The sequence below is a fragment of the Ranitomeya variabilis genome, chromosome 6 (genome assembly GCF_051348905.1).
Source record: "Ranitomeya variabilis isolate aRanVar5 chromosome 6, aRanVar5.hap1, whole genome shotgun sequence".
NCBI classification, from domain to species: domain Eukaryota; kingdom Metazoa; phylum Chordata; class Amphibia; order Anura; family Dendrobatidae; genus Ranitomeya; species Ranitomeya variabilis.
In genome coordinates, this window is record NC_135237.1 from 271,778,122 (window position 1) to 271,804,543 (window position 26,422).

The 26,422-nt window shown below is 41.3% G+C and overlaps 1 protein-coding gene across 2 annotated transcripts in view; it reads left to right on the forward strand.

Annotated features, from left to right (window-relative positions):
- LOC143782310 (uncharacterized) overlaps positions 1-24,857 on the forward strand; it is a 153,350-nt gene extending 128,493 nt beyond the window's left edge. For both annotated transcript variants that reach the window (XM_077269632.1, XM_077269633.1), the window contains exons 4-5: positions 8,910-9,039; positions 17,546-24,857. In XM_077269632.1, coding sequence (XP_077125747.1) covers positions 8,910-9,039; positions 17,546-17,757 — 342 coding nt within the window. In that variant the 3' untranslated portion in view covers positions 17,758-24,857. The remainder of the gene's footprint in view (positions 1-8,909; positions 9,040-17,545) is intronic.
- Positions 24,858-26,422: the final 1,565 nt, after the last annotated feature.

Sequence of the window (26,422 nt, forward strand, 5' to 3'; positions counted from 1 at the left end):
TCAGAACAATTCTGTGACCATTCTTGATTGGCCCAGCGAGAGCCCTGACCTAAACCCAATTGAGCATCTCTGGAGAGACCTGAAAATGGCGATCCACCAATGTTCACCATCCAACCTGATGGAACTGGAGAGGATCTGGAAGGAAGAATGGCAGAGGATCCCCAAATCCAGGTGTGAAAAACTTGTTGCATCATTCCCAAGAAGACTCATGGCTGTACTAGCTCAATAGGGTGCTTCTACTCAATACTGAGCAAAGGGTCTGAATTAGTGTTGAGCGATACCGTCCGATACTTGAAAGTATCGGTATCGGATAGTATCGGCCGATACCCGAAAAATATCGGATATTGCCGATACCGATACCCGATACCAATGCATTTCAATGGGAGGCAAAGTATCGGAATGGTTCCCAGGGTCTGAAGGAGAGGAAACTCTCCTTCAGGCCCTGGGATCCATATTCATGTGTAAAATAAAGAATTAAAATAAAAAATATGGATATACTCACCTCTCCGGTGGCCCCTGGATCTTACCGCTGTAACCGGGAGCCTTTGTTCCTAAGAATGAGCGCGTGAAGGGCCTTCGATGATGTCGCGGCTTCTGATTGGTCGCGTGACCGCTCATGTGACCGCTCACGCGACCAATCAGAAGCCGCGACGTCAGCCGCGACGTCATCGAAGGTCCTTCACGGGCTCATTCTTAGGAACAGAGGCTCCCGGTTACAGCGGTAAGATCCAGGGGCCACCGGAGAGGTGAGTATATCCATATATATCCATATACTCACCTCTCCGACGGTGTATTTTTTATTTTAATTCTTTATTTTACACATGAATATGGTTCCGATACCGATTCCCGATACCACAAAAGTATCGGAACTCGGTATCGGAATTCCGATACCGCAAGTATCGGCCGATACCCGATACTTGCGGTATCGGAATGCTCAACACTAGTCTGAATACTTATGACCATGTGATATTTCAGTTTTCTTTTTTAATAATTTTGAAAAAATGACTACATTTCTTTTTTTTTACGGTCAAGATGGGGTGCAGAGTGTACATTAATGAGAAAAAAATGAACTTTTTTGAATTTAACAAATAGCTGCAATGAAACAAAGAGTGAAAAATTTAAAGGAGTATGAATAGACTGTAGACCGTGAGCCCTCGAGGGCAGGGTACTCTCTCCTTCTGTACCTGTTAGTGCCTTGTTTTTGCTCATGTTTATTATACTTGTCTATATTTGCCCCCTTTTCACATGTATGTATGTATGTACTGTGATATATGTGATGCAGTAACCCCTGTAACAGGTAGGGGGCGCTGCATGATCTCCCCAGTATGCGCTTGGAGGCGTGATGGTGTAGAGAGAAAGTTTGGCAGGATTGTAAAAGGCCAATATGTCTGTTGCAGAGGAGGTTACTCTGCACTGTCAATCTGATGTATTGTGGTTATGCTGGGACCTGTAGTCCCTCAAGAGTTTGTGTTACGTGTATAGTTCTCATGGGAGATTGGCAGGGCTAGTCATGAGAGATGGGAGGGTCAGACTAGCCACACACACACACTCCCACCCAGGGGAGTGGTTACCAGTATGTAACGTGACCAGGGTGTGGGTCAGTGTTCGTTGTGAGCTCCCTGTGTGTGGAGCTGAGAGGTGTGTCCGGTAGGTCCTGTGTGGTTCCTGTGTATGGACCTGACCGGTGAAGGTGCTGGATCGTCCTAGGAATGACTAGGGTCCTGTGAGCACCTGGAACCGAGGAACCTGATGTATGGATGGTGCTGGATTGTCCTAGGAATGACTAGGGTCCTGTAAGCACCTGAGATGGTCGGTGCTGGATTGTCCTAGGAATGACTAGGGTCCTGCATGCACCTGAGACCGTGAGACTTGGCTTCGGGTGGCCTGGGTATTGGACGTTCCCGGCTGGGGAAGGACGTCCTGAAGAATACCCGGACTAGGCCACCAGGCAGGGTCCTGGCTACCTGGGTGTTGGGAGGTCCTGCGACGAGGACCGGATCCCTGAATAGCACGAGGTGAGGACCGGGATCTGCGGGGCCAGGGACAGTTACTGTGTGGGGAAGCTGGAGTCCTTCGGTGAGGTCTGGACTGACTACTGGGTGCCGACCAGGCAAGTTGGGGATCCCCGTTAGGCAGCTTACCCAGAAGAGTGTTAACGGAGTGTGGGGAAGCTGGAGTCCTTCGGTGAGGTCTGGACTGACTACTGTGTATTGACCAGGCAAGTTGGTGATCCCCGTTAGGCAGCTTACCCAGAAGAGGTTAACGGAGTCGGCATGAGGAGCAGGAGCTCCCGTCAGGTACCAAAGAGACTGTTGGTGCCTGTTGTGTTTTATGTGATATAAGTAATGAACTTTGCATAACCCGGTTTATGGCATATTCAATAAACCGCATGGACTGTTTTGTTAGAAAATTGTGCCTGGCTACATTAATCCCGCGCCAAGTGAGTGTCCCCCAATACACTCAGTAAGAGAAATCTTACATTGTCTTACATTACATATATATACAGTGTATATATATATACATATATATATATATATATATATACACACAGACACACATTGTATACACATATATATAGCATTGTTTTTTTGTGAAGTATTATCTCCTTTTCAACTGAGATCAGTCCCAGTGGGAGCAGGGTATGAGTAAGAAATGACTATGATCAAAGCTACGAGGAATGATGGACTCTATAAATATTTATGCAAAGCAGTTATCATGTGTTCTTTTCGTCTTACTTTATTAAAAATAAAACTGAAAATTCTCTAGAGAAAAAGACTGAATCAGGAAAAAAAGTACAGATAATGGATATGACTTGGTCGATAACTGTCAACAAAACAAAGGCCAGCATGAATATGCCCTAAAATCCTGGTCACACTAGTGTCTATTGATGTGTGAATTTGGGAATAAATCCTTTATTTTTTAGGGGTTTTTTTAACCCTGAATGTAAAAAGAGTTTAGTTTGAAAAAGTGATTCCTACATTGTACATGTAGCACAATCTTCGGACAGCATAAAGCAGAAAATGCTAAGCAGATTAAAGACGCACTCCATTTTTTATTCTTTAAACATATAATGCTTACTTAGCATCAGGGTTCTAATTAATCAGTGTTTTAATTTATTTAACTCCACCTCAGTTACGTCTATGCATTTCCCCTCCCCACCCTGTAATTATAGGAAATTAAATTATGTTATCTTCAATCTGACAAACAGTCCAATACATACGCTAATGTGTAGACAAGATATCAACCTCTGAACTACATGATAACATTGTTATTGATCTAATCCCTCCTGCCAGCTCTCAGACTGCTACACACAAAGTGCAACCCATCTTGAAGTACAGTGAGTAGTAACGACTGGAGAGAGACTGGAGAAGTGAGGGAATGGGGTTTGTAGTTCATGTATTATCAATTGGCTTAAGGTCTGGGCTTTGACTAGGCCACTCCAGACTATTTACACATTTCCCCTTAAACCACTTGAGTGTTGCTTTAGCTGTTTGAATTTAATCATTGTCTTGTTGTAAGGTGAAAAACATCCTGATAGCATAATGCTGCCACCACCATGTTTGAATGTGGGTATATTGTTCTTGGGGTAATGAGCTGTGTTGGTTTTGTGCTAGACATAGCGTTTAACTTGGTGGCCAAAAAGTTCAATTTTAGTCTCATCTAACCACTGCACCTTTCTCCATACATTTCGTGAATCTCCAGCATGTCTTTTGGCAAACCCAAAATGAGCCTTACAATTTTTTGCATGTTAGTAAAGGCTTTTATTCTGCTTATTGTTGTCATATGGACAGAAACTCCAGTCTCTGCTCAGGAACTCTGCAGCTCCTTGAGAGTTGCCTTTGGTCTCTGAGCTGCCTTTCTGATTAAAGCCCTCCTTGCTCAGGCTAAGAGTTTTGGTGGGCAGCCCTCTCTTGTTAGGTTTGTTGTGGTAAGATGTTCTTTACATTTGATGGAGCTGTGGGGGATCAACAGAGGTTGGGATATTTTTTATAACACAACCCTGACTTGTATTTCTCAACAACTTTGTCCCTGACTTGTTTGGAGATTTCCTTGGTCTTCATGGTGTTTGGTTAGTGGTGTCTCTTGCTTAATGGTGTTGCAGCCTCTGTGGGCTTTCAGAAAAGATGTGTATATACTGACAGACCATATGACATTTAGATTGCACACAGGTGGACTTCCTTTCACCAAACATGTGACTTATGAAGGTAATTGCTTGCACCCAAGTTTTTTAGGGCCTTCATCACAAAAGAGGTGAATACATATGCACATGCCAATTTTTAGTTATTTGATCCCATAAATTTAATTCATGCCTATATTTTTCTCACTTCACTTCACCAACTCAGACTATTTAGTGCTGATGAATCACACAAAATCAAACTACAAAAATATTTAAAAACAGATAATAATGTAGCAAAATAGGTAAAAAGACAAGGGGGTGAATACTTACTGAAGCTACTGTGTGGGAAAATCAGCATGGGAAAATCAGCTGGCATTTTCCCACGCTCAAGAGTTCATTTGATTTCATGCCGGCAGAGAGCATAGCGTTGGTGTCGTCACCGCTAGTCTCTGATGCTCCGCACCCAGTATTTCATTAATTCCCCAGTAGTATACAGCCGGGGACAGTCGCATTAGCACCGCTCCCGGTTGTAAACTGTATATACCCCAGATATGGATTACAACGTGGGACTGACTGTATGCCGGACAGGTATGGGTATATTGTTGGTTTTTTATTTTTTACAGGAGATCGACGGCTGCATAGGCAGCATCAATAGTAAGAAGTTGGTCACACAGGGTTAATAGCAGCGTTAACGGACTGCGTTAGACCGCGGCATAACGCGGTGTAACGCGTCCATTAACCCTGTGTGAGCGCTGACTGGAGGGGGCACTGACAGAGTAGGAAGGGGCGAATTCGCGGCCGGACCGTGCCCGTTGCTGTTTGATTTCCGTGACAGACAGATAGACAGACGTAAGTGCCCCTTAAACGATTATATAGTAGATATATATATGTCTCTCTGACATATATACACCTATTCTATATGTATATATGTAATCTATCTTTTATATTCTAAACTGTCAGTGTGTTTTTTACATTAGCTGCATATGAAATGCCGGCTTTTCAAAGGACACCGGTGCGTAAAAATCGCACAGCACTCGCGTGGTGCAAGTGCTGTGTAATTTTTTTCTCGCACCCTTTGACTTCTATTGCGGGATGTGATCCGTTTTCTGATTACATTTGCAGCATGCTGCGATTTTTTTCCAGCCCGATCGTGATCCGATCCGAGCTGGAAAAAAAAACAAACGCAGATAAGCAAACTATCATAGATTAACCTTGGTCCGAATTCAATCCTATTTTTTATCGGATTGAATTAGTCCGATTTCATCGCAAGTGAGCATGAGCCCTTAGGCTGGCGTCACACTAGCGAGTTTTACGGACGTATGAGAGGCGCAGAAAATACGCATTGCACACGGTACAATGATTCTCTATGGCCCAGCTCCTATCTGGCGTATTTTACGCATCCGTATTTTACGGTCTTGTAAGGCCGTAGAAAATCGCAGCATGCTGCGTTTGTCAGCGTATTGCGCAAAAAATCCGCCAATGAAAGTCAATGGGGGCGAGAAAAATACGGATTACACACGGACCAACAGTGTGACTTGCGAGAAATACGCAGCGGTGTTCTATAGAAAAGCCGGCAATTCAGCGCGGTGTACAGTAAAATTACACTGACAGGTTAGAATAGAATAGATCAAATAAATGTCTACACATAGTATAGGGAGATATATACACTCACCGGCCACTTTATTAGGTACACCTGTCCAACTTCTTGTTAACACTTAATTTCTAATCAGCCAATCACATGGCGGCAACTCAGTGCATTTAGGCATGTAGACATGGTCAAGACAATCTCCTGCAGTTCAAACCGAGCATCAGTATGGGGAAGAAAGGTGATTTGAGTGCCTTTGAACGTGGCATGGTTGTTGGTGCCAGAAGGGCTGGTCTGAGTATTTCAGAAACTGCTGATCTACTGGGATTTTCACGCACAACCATCTCTAGGGTTTACAGAGAATGGTCCGAAAAAGAAAAAAAATCCAGTGAGCGGCAGTTCTGTGGGCGGAAATGCCTTGTTGATGCCAGAGGTCAGAGGAGAATGGGCAGACTGGTTCGAGCTGATAGAAAGGCAACAGTGACTCAAATCGCCACCCGTTACAACCAAGGTAGGCCTAAGAGCATCTCTGAACGCACAGTGCGTCGAACTTTGAGGCAGATGGGCTACAGCAGCAGAAGACCACACCGGGTACCACTCCTTTCAGCTAAGAACAGGAAACTGAGGCTACAATTTGTACAAGCTCATCGAAATTGGACAGTAGAAGATTGGAAAAACGTTGCTTGGTCTGATGAGTCTCGATTTCTGCTGCGACATTCGGATGGTAGGGTCAGAATTTGGCGTAAACAACATGAAAGCATGGATCCATCCTGCCTTGTATGGAGCATCTTTGGGATGTGCAGCCGACAAATCTGCGGCAACTGTGTGATGCCATCATGTCAATATGGACCAAAATCTCTGAGGAATGCTTCCAGCACCTTGTTGAATCTATGCCACGAAGAATTGAGGCAGTTCTGAAGGCAAAAGGGGGTCCAACCCGTTACTAGCATGGTGTACCTAATAAAGTGGCCAGTGAGTGTATATATGTCAGTGATACACATATATATATATATATATATATATATATATATATATTTATATTTCATACAGCGCTAGATAGCAGAAAAGCCGGTAATTCAATTGCCGGCTTTTGCTATCTCCTTCCCAAACTTGACAGGATATGAGACATGGTTTACATACAGTAAACATTTCATATGCCTTATTTTTTTACATATTCCTCATTAGTAATGTTCCAAGTCTCTGTGTGCAAAATTTGGGGGCTCTAGCTGTTAAAATAAAGGGTCAAATCACGGAAAAAATTGGAGTGGGCTTCCGTGCAATTTTCTCCGCCAGAGTGGGAAAGCCAGTGACTGAGGGCAGATATTAATAGCCTAGAGAGGGTTCATGGTTATAGGACAACCCACTGGCTAAAAACATCTGCCCCCAGCCACCCCAGAAAAGGCACATCTGTAAGATGAGCCTATTCCAGCACTTAGCCTCTCTCTTCCCACTCCTGTGTAGCGGTGGGATAAGGGGTAATAAAGGGTTAATGTCACCTTGCTATTGTAAGGTGACATTAAGCCAGGTTAATAATGGAGAGGTAGTAATCCAATAGTAGTAAATGGTTAATAATATACTCTCAATCCAATTGAAGACCCTTGTCACCTGAAACTAAGTTAAAATAAAAAATCAACAATAGCCCATACCCTCGTTCAGTCTTGTCCCACGCTGTAAATCCATCTGAAGGGGTTAAATAATTTTACAAGCAGGAGCTCTCCTAATGCAGCTGTGCTCCTGTCTGTAAAATCTGGGGAATTAATGGAAAGCAGGAGAACATAGCTACCTAGACTTGCGGTGCTGCGCCCCCTGCTGGCATAACCTCAGTTGAACTCGAGCGTGGGAATTTTTCTGATTATTTTCTCATGCTCGAGTTCATCTGAGGTTATACTTCAATTGGATTGAGAGTATAATAAAATATTAAAACACCCTGTGTCTTTATTTCAATAAAATACTTTTTTCCTAATGTGTATGTGTTTTATTAACCATTTACTACTATTGGATTAATAATGGATAGGTGTCTTATTGACACCTCTCCATTATTAACCTGGCTTAATGTCACCTTACAATAGCAAGGTGACATTTACCCTTTATTACCCCATATCCCACCGCTACACAGGAGTGGGAAGAGAGAGGCTAAGTGCCAGAATAGGCACATCTTTCTGATGTATGTGCCTTTTCTGGGGTGGCTGGGGGCAGATGTTTTTAGCCAGGGGGGTCCTATAACCATGGTACCTCCCTAGGCTATTAATATCTGCCCTCAGTCACTGGCTTTCCATCTCTGGCGGAAAAAATTGCGCGGGAGCCCACGCCATTTTTCCCCGTGATTTAACCCTTTATTTTAACAGCTAGAGCCCCCAAATTTTGCACACAGACACTTGGAACATTACTAATGAGGAATATGTAAAAAATAAGGGATATGAAATGGTTTACTGTATGTAAACCATGTCTCATATCCTGTCGGGTTTTGGAAGGAGATAACAAAAGCCGGCAATTGAATTACCGGCTTTTAAGCTATCTAGCACTATATGAAATATAAATATATATATATATATATATATATGTGTCTCACTGACATATATATATATATATATATATATATATATATATATATATATATATATATATATATATATATATATATAGACTGTATATATGTTTTCATGAATATACGAGCCCACGGATCCATTGTATGTCGGTTTTGCAAGCCGGCGAGAAAATCTCGCTGTACGGATGCCTAATGGATTACATACGGAGGTTTACATGCGCAAAATACGCTGCCACACCCTGCCTACGGATGACATACGGATCACTATTTTGGGAAAATTTCTGCGTATTACGCATGTAAAATACGGACCGTATTTCCCTACGCTGAGTGTGACGCCAGCCTTAGTTGCATCTTAGTGATGTATGTTTCTCTCTGACTGTTTTTAGGTGAAGCTAGGAAACTTTCATAATTTTTTTTTCTTGTGAGAAAACACTAGCATGAGGGTAGCATTGTCAGTGAGTTAAGATCTCCTATTGATCTCCCTATCACAAATATTTATTATTTCCAGATGCATGAAAAGTGCACCATTGGGGCTGAGGAGAGGTACTAGTAGGAGGCTAGTGAAGCTGGCTTGTATTGCAGTATATTGGAAACAGTGTTATATATTTCACTATCCACATAAAACACAACTGATTCATTATTTCTACTTGTGTTTTCTACAGCCTTCGGTGTGGGCCAACTGGTATGGTGTTCAGGATGACAGCTCGCTGGGTGAGCCTTCTGCCTCATTACCTCCCGCACCTTCCTACAGCCAGCTTGAAGTGCCACCTCCATATGAAGCCGTCTCTGCTGGTATGATCAACACACACCCTATTTTTCTGTTTCACAAATTCAGCAAGTTTGCCCTAAGTTCTAAATAAATCTGCTCCTGAAATGTTACCTCATTTTTTGGACTACTGTTACGAGGTAAAGAGGTTGTCCATGTCTGGGGTGGGTTTATTTACTTAAATAAATGCATTTTGGGGGAAAAAAATCATTTTTGCATTTGGTTCTATTTAAACATTGTTCACACTTTGCTTTCTAAAGCCTCTGTGTAAGGCTACGTTCACACGATCCGGATTTTGATCCGGATCCGTAGCGGATTTTCAGCTGCGGATCCGGATCAGTTTTCCATGTTGGTTACAGTACAATGTAACCCAATGGAAAACCAAAACCGCTGTGCTAACGATCCGTTTTTCCGCTGGAAAATCCGCGCGGATTTTCCAGCGGAAAAAAGAAGTAGCATGTCAATTCTTTCAGCGGATTCCGCACCGGTTTTCCAGCAGCTCCAATAGGAAACTGCTATTGGAAACCCGCAGTGGAAAACGCTGAAGAAAAAGGATCAGAAAACGCAGCTCAAATTCACTGCGGAATTTAGCTGCCGTTTTCCAAAAACGGGCAGGAAAAAAAAAGGATGGAAATCCTGATCGTGTGAACGTAGCCTTACACTATCTTATGCCGGCTGCAGAGTTAACTGAAAATCTGTCAGTGAGCTTGTTCTGAGGGACTGACAGAAGCACTTCTAATTTTATCTGTCTTTTTCTGGGCTCCTTTCAGCTGATTTATGACACCAGACCTTATAAAATATGAATGTGCAAAAAAAAAAAGGGCGTGTAAAAGTCAAACGGTGCAATATTTTTAATGAAACCAATTGAAAACATGATTTTTAGACCCAAACACAAGCATTTAAGTAAAAATTTAAAAAAAAAATGTCCTCAAGAGTCCTTTAGTAGAATTAAGAATTCATGAATATATTTTATTACCAGAAATAAACCTATTAGCCATTAGGTCACCAAGTCTGCTGTAAAGCTAAAGTAGAAGTAAACTACAGTGACTAGTAGGATTTGATGCACAAATACACATTAAGTTACTTTTGCTTATAAATATTGAGATTTGCTTTATAAATCTACCTATCCTATCGTCTGATGAACAAAACGATATGCACTAGTTGATTAAAGGGGTTGTCCAAGCTTGGAATGAAAGTCATCAGTCACTCTTGTACTTCAGACTCCTGAATCTTGATGGCATACGGTCTCTGATATTGCTGGTACGAGCAGGCGGTCACATGCCAACTAGACTCCCTCTTCCTCTCTCAATGGAAGTGCACTGAGAAATGACAAGCACATCTAGCTGGAATATGAGCATAGTATGCACATCGCATACATGTGGTCACATGAGCACCTGCTCGTATCGGCAGTACCAGCGAATCCTGGTCACAGCAGTCACATGGTCAACGCAAGTCTGGACAGCCCCTTTAAAAACAATCCAGGGTTTAGTTTTACATAGCACTCACTATAAAAAACTAGATTTTCCCTGACCGCCAGCCTCCTGTTAGAGTAGGTATGAAGAAAGGTGTTAATCAGGGGCTAGTGGGTACAGCTAGAGAGAAGTACTGTATATGCGCATGAACCAGACTCTTGGTGTGCCCACATGTACATACTTTTCAGGCAAGTCATTTATATAATTAGAAGGAATCTGAGACAGTGAACCTGATTCCTGCACTGTGTTAGGCTGCTTTCACACGTCAGTGGCTCCGGTACGTGAGGTGACAGTTTCCTCACGTACCGGAGACACTGACAAACGTAGACCCATTAAAATCAATGCATCTGTGCAGATGTCATTGATTTTTTGCGGACCGTGTCTCCGTGTGCCAAACACGGAGACATGTCAGTGTTCGTGGGAGCGCACGTATTACACGGACCCATTAAAGTCAATGGGTCCGTGTGAAACACGGACCGCACACGGACGTTCTCCGTGTGCAGTCCCTGTGGCGTGCAGGAGACAGCGCTACAGTAAGCGCTGTCCCCCCCACATGGTGCTGAAGCCACGATTCATATCTTCTGTGCAGCAGCGTTTGCTGCATAGAAGATATGAATAATAGTGTTTAAAATAAAGATCTATCTGTCCGCCGCCTTCCCACCCCCTGTGCGCCCCCCGCTGTTCTGAAAATACTCACCCGCTTCCCTCGTTGGCTGTCGCTGCTTCCTGTCCTGGCCGCGCCTTCTACTGTATGCGGTCACGTGGGGCCGCCGATTAGAGTCATGAATATGTGGCTCCACCTCCCATAGGGGTGGAGCCGCCTATTCATGACTAAGTGAGCGGTCCCACGTGACCGCATACAGTAGAAGGCGCGGCCAGGACAGGACACTGCGAGGGAGGCGGGTGAGTATTTTCAGAACAGCGGGGGGGCGCACAGGGGGTGGGAGGGCGGCGGACAGATAGATCTTTATTTTAAACACTATTATTCATATCTTCTATGCAGCAAACGCTGCTGCATAGAAGATATGAATCGCGGATTCAGCACCAGATGCTGGTACGTGTGGTACCCAGCACGGTGCGTGTGGTACCCAGTGGGCACACGGGCGGCACACGTGTGCGGCAAGTGTGCCACACTGATGTACACCAGAAACGTAGGGGCACACGGACACGGATAATTCCGGTACCGATTGTTTCCGGTACCGGAATTATCTGGACGTGTGGGACAGGCCTTACTCGCTCTTTTCTTGAAGTTGTTTTCATGAATCCCGTTTTTTTCTTCAGTGCTAGAGTTCTTTTCTTCAACTTCCCTCACTCACTCGCCACTGACATCTCTCTCCATAATGTGGGCACGAGGGGAAAGTTGTTCAGTATTTGGTCAGTATTTTCCCCTCAGTATGTGTAAGCCAAAACCAGCAGTGGGTGATAAATACAGAAGTGGTGACGTGTTTATATTATACTTTTCCTCTGATTGTCCCACTCCTGGTTTTGGCTTATAAATGCTGAGGTAAAATACTCACCAAATACTGAACGTGTGACCGTAAGTTTGGGAATTGAAAGCCATTTAGCATCCATATTAACCCTTTACAGGGAATCTGTCATTGTGATCAACACTTCGATGCCGTCTACATGGGCATGTAGGTCATAGGAAGCTGAATAAAATGATATCTTGATATCTGCTATCCAATGTCGTATACCACAGAAATCCGCATTTTTCTTAATATGTAAATGACCTGTAAAGATCTATGGGTAGATCTCAGTGAGAATCAGACTCCAGAGCTTATTTTAAATGAAAGGTGGGGTTACCAGTGTGAGACATGTAATGACTGACAGTCTGCTCTCCTGAACTACATGTCTCACACTGGTAATGCCTACTTTAATTTATAGTAACCTTTGGTGGCAGATTCTCAAGGAGATCTATGTCTGGCATAGACATCCGTTCACAGATATCAAGGTGTCACTTTATTTAACTTCTTATGACCTGCATGTCCATATAGATGGATTCAAGGGGCTGATCCTTGTGACAGATTCACTTTAACCATTTAAAGACCAGGAGTATTTTCGGTTTTGTGTTTCCATTTTTTGCTCCCCTTCTTCTCAGAGCCATAACTTTGTTATTTTTCTGTCAGTATGACCATGTGAGGGCTTTTTTTTGTGGGTCGAGTTGTACTTTTGAACAGCACCATATTGTGTACTGGTAAATGGAAAAAAAATTCCACAATTTGTTTTTATTTATTTTTTTTACCATGTTTGCTTAATGGTAAAACTGATCAGCCTTTATGATTTTCCAGGTCATTCCGAGTTCGTAGACACCAAACAGGTCTAGGTTCTTAAGTGGTGAAAAAAATCTAAAGTTTGTCAAAGAAAAAAAAATGTTGCCATTTCCAAGACCTGTAGTGTCTCCATTTTTCAAGATCTCGGGCTGGGTGAGGGCTTATTTTTTTGTGTGCCGAGCTGACGTTTTTATTTATGCCATTTTGGTGTAGATACGATGTTTTGATCGCCCGTTTGCATTTTATTGCAATGTTGCAGAAACGAAAAATAAACGTTATTCTGGCAATTTGATTTTTTCATGTTACACCATTTACTGATCGGGTTAATTCTTTTTATATTTTGATAGATCGGGAGATTCTGAAAGCAGCAATACCAAATATGCGGTGTTTTTATTTTATTTTATTGTTTTATTTTGAATGGGATAAATGGGGGGTGAGTTGAACTTTTATATTTTTTTTACTTTTTTAAAAATATATAAAAACTTATTTTTTCTACTTTTTACTTGCTTCAATAGTCTCATTAAGGAGACTTGAAACTGCGATTATCTGATCGCTTGTGTTACAGACAGGAGAGCTTCAGCCCTTCTCCGTGTAACAGAAATGCTCATCTGCTATGAAGGACTACCACTGGGGGGTTCTCATAGCAGTCAGGCATTGACAACCACAGGGGTGTCCTGCAGACCCCAGGTTGTCATGCCAACCCATCGGCGACCTGCTTTCATGTGAAAGGGCACTGATGAGCGAAGCAAAGACGCGCTTCCGCTGGAGTTTGACAGCGGCATTTAACAGGTTAACAGTCACCGGTGTTAGGGGCACATGACAGCTGATCAGATCAGTTGTCATGTGCCGTAAAAGGTGAGGCGCCTGCACCAAAGAGGAGGAGGCACCATATGATGGATATATTCATCATTGGGCATTAGGGGGTTAAGTGGTGAATGCATCATGTCACCATTTTCCAATACACATAACATTTTTATTTTTCTGTGACTGGGGCTTAGTGAGGGCTTGTTTTTTAGTGTGGTGAGCTTTTATTGGTTCCAATTTTGTTTTGTTTTTTTTAGTGGGGTGAGGTGAACAACAAAAATTCAATTCTGGCATTTTTTTTTCTCATTACAGAGTTTACCGATTGAATTGATTAACGCCGTACTTTAATTGATCAGACATTTATGAATACGGCTATACCAAATATGTTTATTTTTATCTTTTCTTTATTTTTAACAGAGATAAGGAGGTTGATTTTGATATTTAAAAAAAACAACTTTTTTTTATTTTTATATTTTTTTCTTGTCCTCTTAGGGTACTTCAACCTGTGATCCTTTGACCATTTAAGGCTGCCGTCACACTAGCAGTATTTGGTCAGTATTTTACATCAGTATTTGTAAGCCAAAACCAGGAGCCGGTGATAAATACAGAAGTGGTGCATATGTTTCTATTATCCTTTTCCTCTAATTGTTCCACTCCTGGTTTTGGCTTACACATACTGAGGTAAAATACTGACCAAATACTGCTAGTGTGACGGCAGCCTTATACTGTATACTGCAATACCAGAGTTTTTCAGTGTATAGTGAAAATCTCTGTTTCCTATGTAGCTGAGCCTAGAGTTGAGCTTCACAGGAGAACAGTACACCTCTGGCTGTCATAGTATCCCATTGATCTCCAGCAATTGTGGCACGGGTGTCCGATGTTCTGGAACACGTCCATTTAAACGCCAGTGTCAGTGGTTGACAAAAGGCGTTTACATTTTTAAGAGCCACGGCCACGGAACTCGGCACCATCTGCACCTGTTAGGCTATGTCTCCACGTTCAGGATGGCCGGCGGGATCGCCGCAGCGGCGAAGCCGCTCGGCGCTAAGCCCCGCCCCCTTTCTGGGACGCGATCATGCCGGATGTGTTAACTCTTCACATCCGGGATGATCGCTCGCTCCCATAGGGCCCTGTGATATGCCTTGCGGGGACGCTGCGTCCCCGCAAGGTGTACGGACATGCTGCGATCTGAAAAGACGCGCAGCATGTCCGGAGTCGCAGGGCCGCTGCGTGCGGGTTTCCACGCATAGTGGAGACGGGATTTCATAAAATCCCCTCCACTATGCTGGAACATCTGGACGCTGCTTTTTTGACGCTGCAGCTCTGCGCAGCGTCAATAAAAGCAGCGTTTCCTGACCGTGGAAACATACCCTTAGAGACCATGTAATATAACCAGAATCAGCCCCATGTGAATGAAGCTTAGCACCTGAGTCCCCTCCACATATGTGGACCCTTCCCCGGGATGTTAACCCTAATGTGGGAAAGTTTAAGTAAAACATAGTATGCATTAAAAGGTAATCTGTCAGGAGGTTTTTGCTATGTAATCCAAGAGCAGCATAATATAGGGCAAGAGTACATGATTCCAGACATGTGTCATTTAATAGACTGCTTGGTGTTGTTTTGATAGAATCACTGTATTATCTGCTGTAGATTTATCAGTGATCATAATGCTAAGGCTGTGTTATAGTTATACAGATTAGCCTGACTACTGTACACGTGAGACCTAGTCAGGCAGTGATAATCTCCTGCTGATAAAACACTAATTTTATTGAAACTACAACACACAAACCAGTAAGTGCCACATCAATGAAATCAGGCATACTTTCCCTATGTTGTGCTGCTCTGAGATTTAATAGCAAAAACCGTCTGACAGACTCCCTATGAGGCCACGTTCAGTATTTAGTTAGTGTTTTACCTCAGTATTTGTAAAACAAAACCAGAAGTGGGTGAAATGTAAAAGTGGTGCACGTTTTTCTATTACCTGAGTGTTGCGCTCCTGATTTTGGCTTACAAATACTAATGTAAAATACTGTAAAATACTCAACATGTGAACATGGCCTAATGGTATGACTCTGCAACTCGGCTGCCATGGTAGCATATACAGTGATGTGAAAAAAGGTTTTTGGCACCTTCCTTACTTCCTGTTCTTTTGCATGTTTGTTACACTTAATGTTTCAGATTGCCAAACAAATTTAAATATTAGACAAATATAACACAAGTAAACACAAAATGCCATTTGTAAATGAAAGTCTTTATTATTATGGGGAAAAGAAATCAAAATTATTTATTAAGGGAAAAAGAAATCCAAATCTGTGTGAAAAAGTGATTGCCCCCTCCCCTTAAAATATAAATGAACTGTGGTTTATCACATCTTTGGGAAGCTCAGTTCAAATTCCCTAGCCACAGGCCTGATTACTGCCACGCCTGTTCTCAATCAAGAAATTACTTAAATAGGACCTGCCTGACAAAGTGCAGTAGACCAAAAGGTCCTCAATAGCTAGACATCATGCCGCGATCTAAACAAATTCTGGAACAAATGAGAAACAAAGTAATTGAGATCTGTCAGTCTGTGGAAAAGGTTATGAAGCCATTTCTAAAGATTTGGGACTCCAGCGAATCACAGTGAGAGATATTATCCACAAATGGCGAAAACATGGAACAGTGGTGAACCTTCCCAGGAGTGGCCAGCCGACTAAAATTATCCCAAGAGCGCAGCAACTACTCATTCAAGAGGTCACCCAAGACCCCACAGCAACATCCAAAGAACTGCAGGCCTCACTTGCCTCTTTTAAAGTCAGTGTTCATGACTCCACCATAAGAAAGAGACTAGGCAAAAATAGTCTGCATGGCAGAGTTCCAAGACGAAAACCTCTGCTGTGCAATAAGAACATAAAGCCTCATCTCAGTTTTATCAGAAAACATACTGATGATCCCCAAGAATTTTGGGCTTGGAACACTTGCTGTGGTAAATAGATCCATTCTACTCTCTACCAAAAATCCTGAAGGAGAATGTCCAGCCATTTGTTTGTGACTTCAAGCTGAAGCGTACTTGGGTTATGCAGCAGGACAAATATCAAAAACACATCCGCAAGTCTACCGCTGAATGGCTATAGAAAAAATAAAAACAACTTCAGATTTTTGAGTGGCCTACTCAAAGTATTGACCTTAATCCGATTGAGATGCTGTGGCATGACCTTAGGCGGTTCATGCTCGGAAACCCTCCAATGTGGCTGAATTACCACAATTGTGAAAAGATGAGTGGGCCAAAATTCATCCAGAGCATTGTAAAAGACTCATTGCCAGTTATCGCAAATGCATGTTGCTGCTAAGGCTGGCCCAGCCAGTTATTAGGTTTAGGGGGCAATCACTTTTCACACAGTGCCTTGTAGATTTGAATTTCCTTTTCGCTTAATAATAAAGATCTTCATTTAAAAACTGCATTTTGTGTTTACTTGTGTTATCTTTGTCTAATATTTAAGCACGTTTGGTGATCTGAGACATTTCAGTGTAACATGCATGCAAAAGAATTGGAAATTAGGAAGGGGGCAAACACTTTTTTAAAATGTTGTATTTATCTGTATTCTTAGCTTTTTAATTAAAAGCACTCATAGCCTCATGTTTGAATCCGTTTGTTAGATTTTGTCACCTTGTACATCACAAATTCACACTAAAGTGACACATTTATGTTTTAAAAAGTACAAAGACAAGTACCGTAAGTGAGTGTGGATTTCATAGAATGGGTAGACAGATGTCTTGACAGAAAATCAACAAAATGCCATAAATTTCTGTATGAAATGGCACTTGCTTTTGCAGGCAGGCATAGAATCTATTTTCTCATCTTTTGACCCATCTCATACGCATCATTTTATTGATTGATCTTTGCTTTTCAGTACAGGTGGAGCAAATTACTCCAGAGAGATTGTTATGATTATTACATGTAGGCCATAGAATACGGTTCATCTATTGTTTGTGTTTTTTTTATACAGCAGATGAATTGAAGCCTCCACCGTACAGTGAGCTGACTCCAGAAGTCTGTGACCCAGACTCACAGTTGTTGAACATGACCGACAACTATGATGTTTCCAGCTTGAATGAAGCACCTCCACCTTATACACCCACCATAGTAATAGAAGAAATTACTGGCCCTCCATACCATCAGGGCGTTTCATCATCTGACTCCCAAAACTGTGGACCATAGCTCTTGGTGTGTCTTTGCTATTACATGCTAAGTATTAATCAATATTTTATATTTGATACAATGAGTTATTTTCCTGGATGTGAGAACATTCATATCTTGGTGCCAAGGTGATATCAAAGCTGCCACACTCCTAAAAGAAATAATTTTTGTATCTTTGATTGCTTTTGATTCTTCATTTTCTATGCATAGAGACAGATATACAAAATATGAAACTAAGGAAACACACATCCATCTTTTAACTACTACTGCCATTTTAAAGTGTCTGCATGGAAATGGCATGTCACAAACGTATTATTGAAAATAATCTTTTAAGAGGATCAGTGAAAAAAGACAGAAGGGCAACAGTCATGCCAACAGCCTGGGAAAGAGAGCAAATGATACTTTCACGTACCCCAAAGTGACAGAGAATAAAACACTTGCTGGCACTTTAAGACTGTGGATAGTAAGTATAATGGACACTGGATGAATTTTCAATCATTCCTCTGAAGTTTAAAAGAGCCCAATGTATTAGTATTAATGGTGGGATTTTTCAATGCAGGAAAAAACTACAACGGCCTTCACACCTTATTCAGCCTTTAAAGCAATCAATGGAGAGATCGTCACAATTCGAGAGAGAACAATAAACAAAATATGGATCTGCGCCCTGTGTACAGAGTTACCTCAAGGTTGTAGCCTCTGCATTAATGTTCCTTTCTAAGCACAAGGCCAGCAACCCTTTTAGCTCCATTCGAAGTTCCTCCATTGGATTTCTTTTTTATATACATATTTTGAAGTTTAAAACTGGAGGAGCACCATTTGCACTGGAGGACAACTGGAGCAAAGCTTTTACAGAAGACCAGCGATAGAATGAAGTCCTCATTTTCATATGAACTGTTTCAGGTTGGCCACTGTCATCTGCAGTATACCTTGTTAGTGAGCAATGTGAAATGTTAGACGCAAGTCTTGTATGTGCTTATAGGGGAAAGATGCTGAAGAAACGTCTGCATTCATACATGAAACCAGTATCCAGGGGTTTCAGTAACCTTCGACTGTTACAACACTCAATCACGAATAAGGGGATACTTTGTGAGAAGGCACTGGAAATGCCAGAAACACAGATCAGAAACTCCCTTAATGTATGATGAGACAGACATATGTAGCCAGTTGGTAGTATTCAATATGCGTATTCTAGGCAGAAGAAAATAAATAGTGGTTATAGATTACCTTTTTATGTGATGTACAGTTGATGCTTTTGGGGTTTTTTACCATCTAAATCTGAAATGAAAAACCCATTGAATAGGTTTAATATATTATTGCAAGAAAGTTGCCGTTTAAAGCAAGACTAAACCTGAAAGTAAATGAAAAATATAAGCAGGAGATAATCTTGGTTATGCTGTCTATACGTCTGTAAAGGGCGTTTTACCCAGAGTGATGATCGCTGAAACGTTTATATGCCCATATGTTCCTTTCCAATCGTTTTTACACTCTCTTTAACACTTGGCACTTAAATGTCCATCTGTGTTACTTTGAAAGTCTAGTATTCTTAAAAAGATTTTCCTATGCTCAAAACCTATTAGTCATCTACATGAAAGGTGATAGATTGCAGATTAGTAATAAATCTTGTTGGTGGGCTAACCGCTTAAACCAAGCAACAGATAATCTTGTGAGTTCTAGCAATTTCACTCAAGTACACAAATCATATGGATCACTATGGCAGTTGCGGAAAAACTAGAGTTGAATGTCATGTCATCATTTTAGATGTAATTTAAAAAATGAATATTATTTCCTGCTCTGAAGGTATATGTACCTTTCCCACACAACATTTGACAACCCTCCATTATCCTTGTACCTGACCACATTCTGACTGCACTGGGATTCAGTGCTGTTGTTTGACATCAGTGGCTTTTCATCTACAGTTGTCATCAGTGACTTAAGAAAACCTCATCCATTAATCCATCTAGTAAGTATGGATAAACAACCGTCCTTTACACTAATTTAATTGCCCAGCGTTATGCATAATGTGAACCTACTAGAAAAGCTTGTGCTGGCTACATTGCCATTTGTTGTAAACCGCACATTTTGCCCTTACATGAAGTGAAACACTTGGAATAATCAGGGCTGGATTGCTAATTACAAACTTGTAGACCTGCCGTCCCTACAAATAAAGGCACTGCCAGAGAAGGACTATAACCGTGAAATGTAGAGCTTCACAAGACATGTTATTAGCCCTTAAGCGATTGCAGTCAAGTTCTATCCAGAAAGAGAAGTGACTGTTCACAAGGACTTGGCACATGTCCATTCACAAATTATATAAATGTACTTGGTTATTTATCACAGGAATGTTCTGTACTTTATCAGATGAAGGCAAAACATATTTGGCTTAGATATCTATTTTGTCTGTCGACTTGTAAGATATTCTAGTTACCCTGACATTAATATAACCCGTTGTTTCAATGTTCTGTGAATAACTACATAGCATATAAGTCTGCCCTGACAGTAATATGTACATTGCTGACATTAGTATTCTGATACATGCACCAGAACATGGGTATTATGTTTCTTTTACTTTGTACTCAGTTTAAGAACTATATTGAATATGATTATGGCGCACTTTATTGGAGAGGTGTCATTTTTACACTACTGACCCACTAGCAATACTGTGGCAGTGTTCTCTAAATATTGGGTCAGAAAAGTGGAAAATAAGATCCTGGCTTAGGACATAATGTGATTGGAAAGTGAAGCTCATGTTGTAGTTGGTCTAAGAGTGATAATGTAAGAATATTTAGACATTTGTAAATGATGTCTCTTTGTGAACGACATAGTAAATTGGTTTATGAGAAAGTGTGATACCCAGCAAGCGCAACCACCATTTATAGAGATTACAGGTCAAAAATTAAATTATGTGTTTGACATGGGTGAGGTCACATAAATCTTTAGTTCTTTCTGAAATAGCAATATAAGTTCTACTAATAGACCGTGATCTAATGCTGAGCATTCGGCCTTCCGAAGGGTGTATTTAGCAGTCTTGTGATAAAACCTGCACAGTCACACATGGCAGATTTGTTGAAGAGTTTTGATATTATCCCAATTATCTGAGTGGGATAGCAAAAGTCTATGCACATGATGAAGAAGCGGAGTTAGATGACTACAGAAGCCATGGTTTCAGCTCAGATGTGGCTACAGTTGCAAAATCTGCACTCTAAATAATCACCACTGGATTAATAATTACAGTATTTAGTTTTAATTTTCCGACAGATGAAAGTGACCCTTCACTCTGGGACTAAAAAGGGACAATACATATCTTGTATAGTTTGCCTCCGCCGCTCAGATCCTTGTCCTAACTGTATATGGGGTATCTGTATATGAGAAAAGTATAGTTACTTTTGGGGAATTTATATATGCCCAATTTGTTGTAGAAATTTCTTCGACAGTCTCTATATAAATGATGCTTACAGAAACATTTTTGCATGCTGCAGAAACAACCTCATTCAAATGAATGGCAGTTATCTTCAGTCTCAGAAATTCCTTTACCAAACCTGCAGTGTGTGAATTTGCTCTAACAATGTCAGGTCTTTGAGGCAACATTTATTATGTTTGCAAAATGTGTATTTCCAGTCATCAAAGACAATATGTAAGACTTAAATGGCATCCATTTCCTAAAGAGCAAGAGTGCATTAGATGGAAACCAAGAAATGCCCGATGTGCTGTAAAATGACAACACCCTGTCTACCCAGAAGATTTTATTGCCACATGGTTACAAGTTACTTTGTTAGAGCACACAAAACTTTTTTTTTTTTTAAATAAAGGGAGTCTGTCATCCCAAATTTACACTTCAAAGTAACCACACAGCCTTGTATTAGATGGAGTACGAATAAAAACTGTTGCTTTAGTTCCCCAAATCTGTTCCTCTATTACCCCAACAAAGAGTACTGAGTTTCTGAGTACAGTTCCACTCAATTATTTAGGTTACCGCCACTTCTATGTTGATGGACAGTGCTGACCAGGCAATAGCCAGCACTGTCTGACGATAACCTGCGCTGTGTTATGTGCGCACTGACCCTGTTTTAAAGTCATAGTTAGTTACCATTAGCTTAAATTTGTTTTATGTAACAGTTGTATTACTTTCATCTGATGTATGCTGTTTTTTTCATCCATCGATGAATTCTGAGTTACAGTATTTTAAATATAAAAAAAATTGTGATCAATTTTTTAAATAGTCCAGATAAGTAACCAACATACTGTATGTACAATAGTAATTGTAGTTAAGTACTAGCTATATAATTTGGTGTGCCAAAATCAGTAGTTATATGCAGACAATGATGTTACCGATTACATTCCATGACTAGATTCGCAAGTGTTTATATCCATATTGGATAGGCTGCAAAGCACAGTTTGTTTACCATCAGCCTGTTATTCATATATTAGTACATTTTTACTTTTAGGTCAATTTCAGATGTCCATATACCACGGTCCAAGTATGGACTGTGACTTCAAGACTGATCCTGTGTTTTTTGACCTGAACTCAACAGTCTCATATATACCTATGAAGACATCTGAATCTGGCTTTTTAACTAAATTTGAATAAGATAACACTGAGGGACAGTTTATTAAGTGGTGCCATAGACAACTTGTGCCAACGTATTTAAAGACTAATACCATCCAAACATTTAAAGGGTTCTTATAATCTTGGCACTGCCCAGGCAGTAACCACAGGAGGTGAGGCTATGGAAACCAGTCGAGACTGTTGTGAACTCTGTTTTCGGGCTCCCTCTTGTGGTCACAGGTGGTATTGTGTGAGTTTTGTTTTTGGGCTCCCCCTGGTGGCTTTGTTTGTTATCCTGCGGATCTGTGGCTGGATCAGCTGCCTCGTTATGCACTAGGGAGTTTCCTATTTAGCTCTGCTTCACCTCCACTTGTTGCCGGCTGTCGATGTATTCAGTGCTATTCTGATCTCCCCTGATTATCTTCGTTTTCAGTCTCTTCTGGAGAAGCTAAGTTTCTGTTTGATTATTTTTTGCTCATCAGTCTGCAATATGATTTCAGTGTATGATGAGTTTAGTCCAGCTTGCTAATATGTGAGTTCTTGCTGTTGGTAAGCTCTGGGGTACGGAGTTGCTTCCCCCGCACCGTTAGTTGGTGCGGGGGCTCAAGCAATCTCTGCGTGGATATTTTGCTTAGGGTTTTCTATTGACCGCACAGCTCCCTTCCTATTTTCTGCTATCTAGTGTTAGCGGGCCTCATTTGCTAAATCTATTTCATCTCTGCGTTTGTGCTTTCCCCTTAACTCACCGTTAATATTTGTGGGGGGCTTTTCTATATCTTTGGGGTCATTTCTCTGAGGCAAGTAAGGACTTTACTTTCCCTCTAGGAATAGGTAGTTTCTCAGGCCGTGAAGAGACGTCTAGGATTTTCAGGTAACGTTCCACGGCTGCCTATAGTTGTTTGCGGATAGGATCAGGTTGCGGTCAATCCAGATACCACTTTCCCAGAGCTGGTCGTCGGTTTAGTTTCTTAGCTAGTCAAACTTGCGATCCTTGCCACTAGGATCAAACACGAGACTAGCTGAGATATTTGGTTTTCGTTACTTCCCTTCATATTCAAAAGTTTCTTTGGTTTAGAAAATAGGCAGAAGTAGGGCCTTTTGACATCACATTTCACCCACAAGTTTGGGACTCCATTAGGGTTTCGTGCTGAACTCATAAAGAAAGGATTCGACATACAAAGAGACATACAAACAGAGCCAATCACTATAATGAGGAAGGCGAAGTAATTTTTTACTACGTAAAGTGTCAATTCCTGTGGTGTCCATCTTTTTTTTAGGCAGACACAAAAGCATGTCCAAACGTGATGGGAACAGGCCCTTAGAAAGTTGCACCAGATGCTTCGTCCTTTTAGAAAATTAGAGAAAAAAATTACTCCTTAGTCTTGGAAATGGTAAAAAAAAATTGCCATTCATTTTCTCATTCCCATGTCAGTTCTACAGGGAGAGACAGCTGAAGGAGAATTTCATCAATGTGGAAGCTATCCCCAAGTATATGATGTTGGGATGGTAGTTCAAACTTTTTTTTTTTATTTCCATGTTCACGATGGAGTTAAGCTTTCATTGAAAAACATGTTGTTGTAGGACCCCTTACAATGAATCCTTCCTCTGAAAGGGAACCTGTCACTAGATTCATGCTGCCTGAACCACTATGTATACACATGGGAGACACCTATCCATCAGCTGGGGCGATGTCAAGAGAAACCGCCAGGACATTTCAGAATTAACCCCTTTCTGACCTCGGACGGGATAGTACGTCCGAGGTCAGAAGCCCTGCTTTGATGCGGGCTCCGGCGGTAAGCCCGCATCAAAGCCGGGACATGTCGGCTGTTTTGAACAGCTGACATGTGCCCGTAATAGGCGCGGGCAGAATCGTGATCCGCCCGCGCCTATTAACTAGTTAAATTCCGCTGTCAAACGCAGACAGCGGCATTTAACTACCGCATCCGGCCGGGCGGCCGGAAATGATGGCATCGCCGACCCCCGTCACATGATCGGAGGTCGGCGATGCTTCAGAATAGTAACCATAGAGGTCCTTGAGACCTCTATGGTTACTGATCTCCGGCAGCTGTGAGCGCCACCCTGTGGTCGGCGCTCACAGCACACCTGATTTTCTGCTACATAACAGCGAACAGCAGATCGCTGCTATGTAGCAGAGCCGATCGTGCTGTGCCTGCTTCTAGCCTCCCATGGAGGCTATTGAAGCATGGCAAAAGTAAAGAAAAACAGTTTAAAAAAATGTGAAAAAAAATAAAAAAAATATAAAATTTTAAATCACCCCTTTTTCGCCCCAATCAAAATAAATCAATAAAAAAAAAATCACACCTGCACATATTTGGTATCGCCGCGTTCAGAATCGCCCGATCTATCAATAAAAAAAAAGCATTAACCTGATCGCTAAACGGCGTAGCGAGAAAAAAATTTGAAACGCCAGAATTATGTTTTTTTGGTCGCCACAACATTGCATTAAAATGCAATAACGGACGATCAAAAGAACGTATCTGCACCAAAATGGTATCATTAAAAACGCCAGCTCGGCGCGCAAAAAATAAGCCCTCAACCGACCCCAGATCATGAAAAATGGAGTCGATATGAGTATCGGAAAATCGCGCAATTTTTTTTTATATATTTTTAGCAAAGTTTGGATTTTTTTTTCACCACTTAGGTAAAAAATAACCTAGTCATGTTAGGTGTCTATGAACTCGTAATGACCTGGAGAATCATAATGGCAGGTCAGTTTTAGCATTTAGTGAACCTAGCAAAAAAGCCAAGCAAAAAACAAGTGTGGGATTGCACTTTTTTTGCAATTTCACTGCACTTGGAATTTTTTTCCCGTTTTCTAGTACACGACATGCTAAAACCAATGATGTCGTTCAAAAGTACAACTCGTCCCGCAAAAAATAAGCCCTCACATGGCCAAATTGACGGAAAAATAAAAAGTTATGGCTCTGGGAAGGAGGGGAGTGAAAAACGAAAACGGAAAAACGGAAAATCCCAAGGTCATGAAGGGGTTAAACATCCCTGGCTGGAATTGTGTAATTGGGCTGTGTCATGTTGCCTCTGGTTCAGGCAACATACATCTATGACTGATTCCTTTTAAGCTGGATTCACACATCTGTGTTTCACATTCATGATGTTGGGAAGTTCCGTTCACGAGACCCTTCACCGATCCCTGCAAGGGCCGTACTTGGATAACAAAACATGTGCGTGTGTGAAACCAGCCTTAGCCTGCTGTTTTTCTTCTGATGTCTCAGTACTTTGCTCATATATTATTTTTGTAATGCATCTAGGTTTAGAATTCTTTAGAAATTGTAGTGGGGTTATGTAAAAGTAATAACAGTGCTATTAGTCTTAACTATTTTTATTAAAGGTGTACTTACTTTACAAAGCACACTACCATTTTTTATTGTGTACAGTATTTCTATCTAATGTACAAATATGTTGTCACTTTCCATATTTCTCAATAAAATATTAAAAGCTGATGTTTTATGCTTCCTCGCTTTACTAGATCTATGTAAGAAATCTACTTCTATAACAAACTATCAGTTTTCCTAACATTAAATCAGTAGTATTGCCAAAAGTGTAACCTCGTATTGAAATTGTCAGGACAATCACACAATGGACTGACGATTGATGGACGAGGCAGCGGCTACATTTGGTACTAGGCAGATTATTGGGCGCATAATTAACATGTAGTATATAGACATGCAATTCCACCCTTGATCAGCAATCATCCGGGGAGAATCCGACTAATGGTTATATATACAGTATATATACTTCAGTACGGTCACTGCCAAGCTCCGCAATAACCCCAAATATCTAGCTGCCACCCCAATATAATTTATTACAGGACAATTGGATGCCCATAAGCATAAAATTATCCTTTTCAAATTAAAGAAAAACAGGTAGCTATTTAATAGATCAGTTTAAAGTTAAAAAAATGGATCCATCTGAAATCAGTTTTTTTTAAGATGGACAAAAGAGTTGTGTCTGCACAACTTTTTTGCCAACTGATTGCTGCTGGATCTGTTTTAATGGATGATTACTGGACAAGAACATAGCCCAATAAGGTGGATCCAGGAGCTACCATCTGCTAAACCTGACATAAGTAGTATTAAAAGTTTTTGAAGGCGTTATAAGGGTATG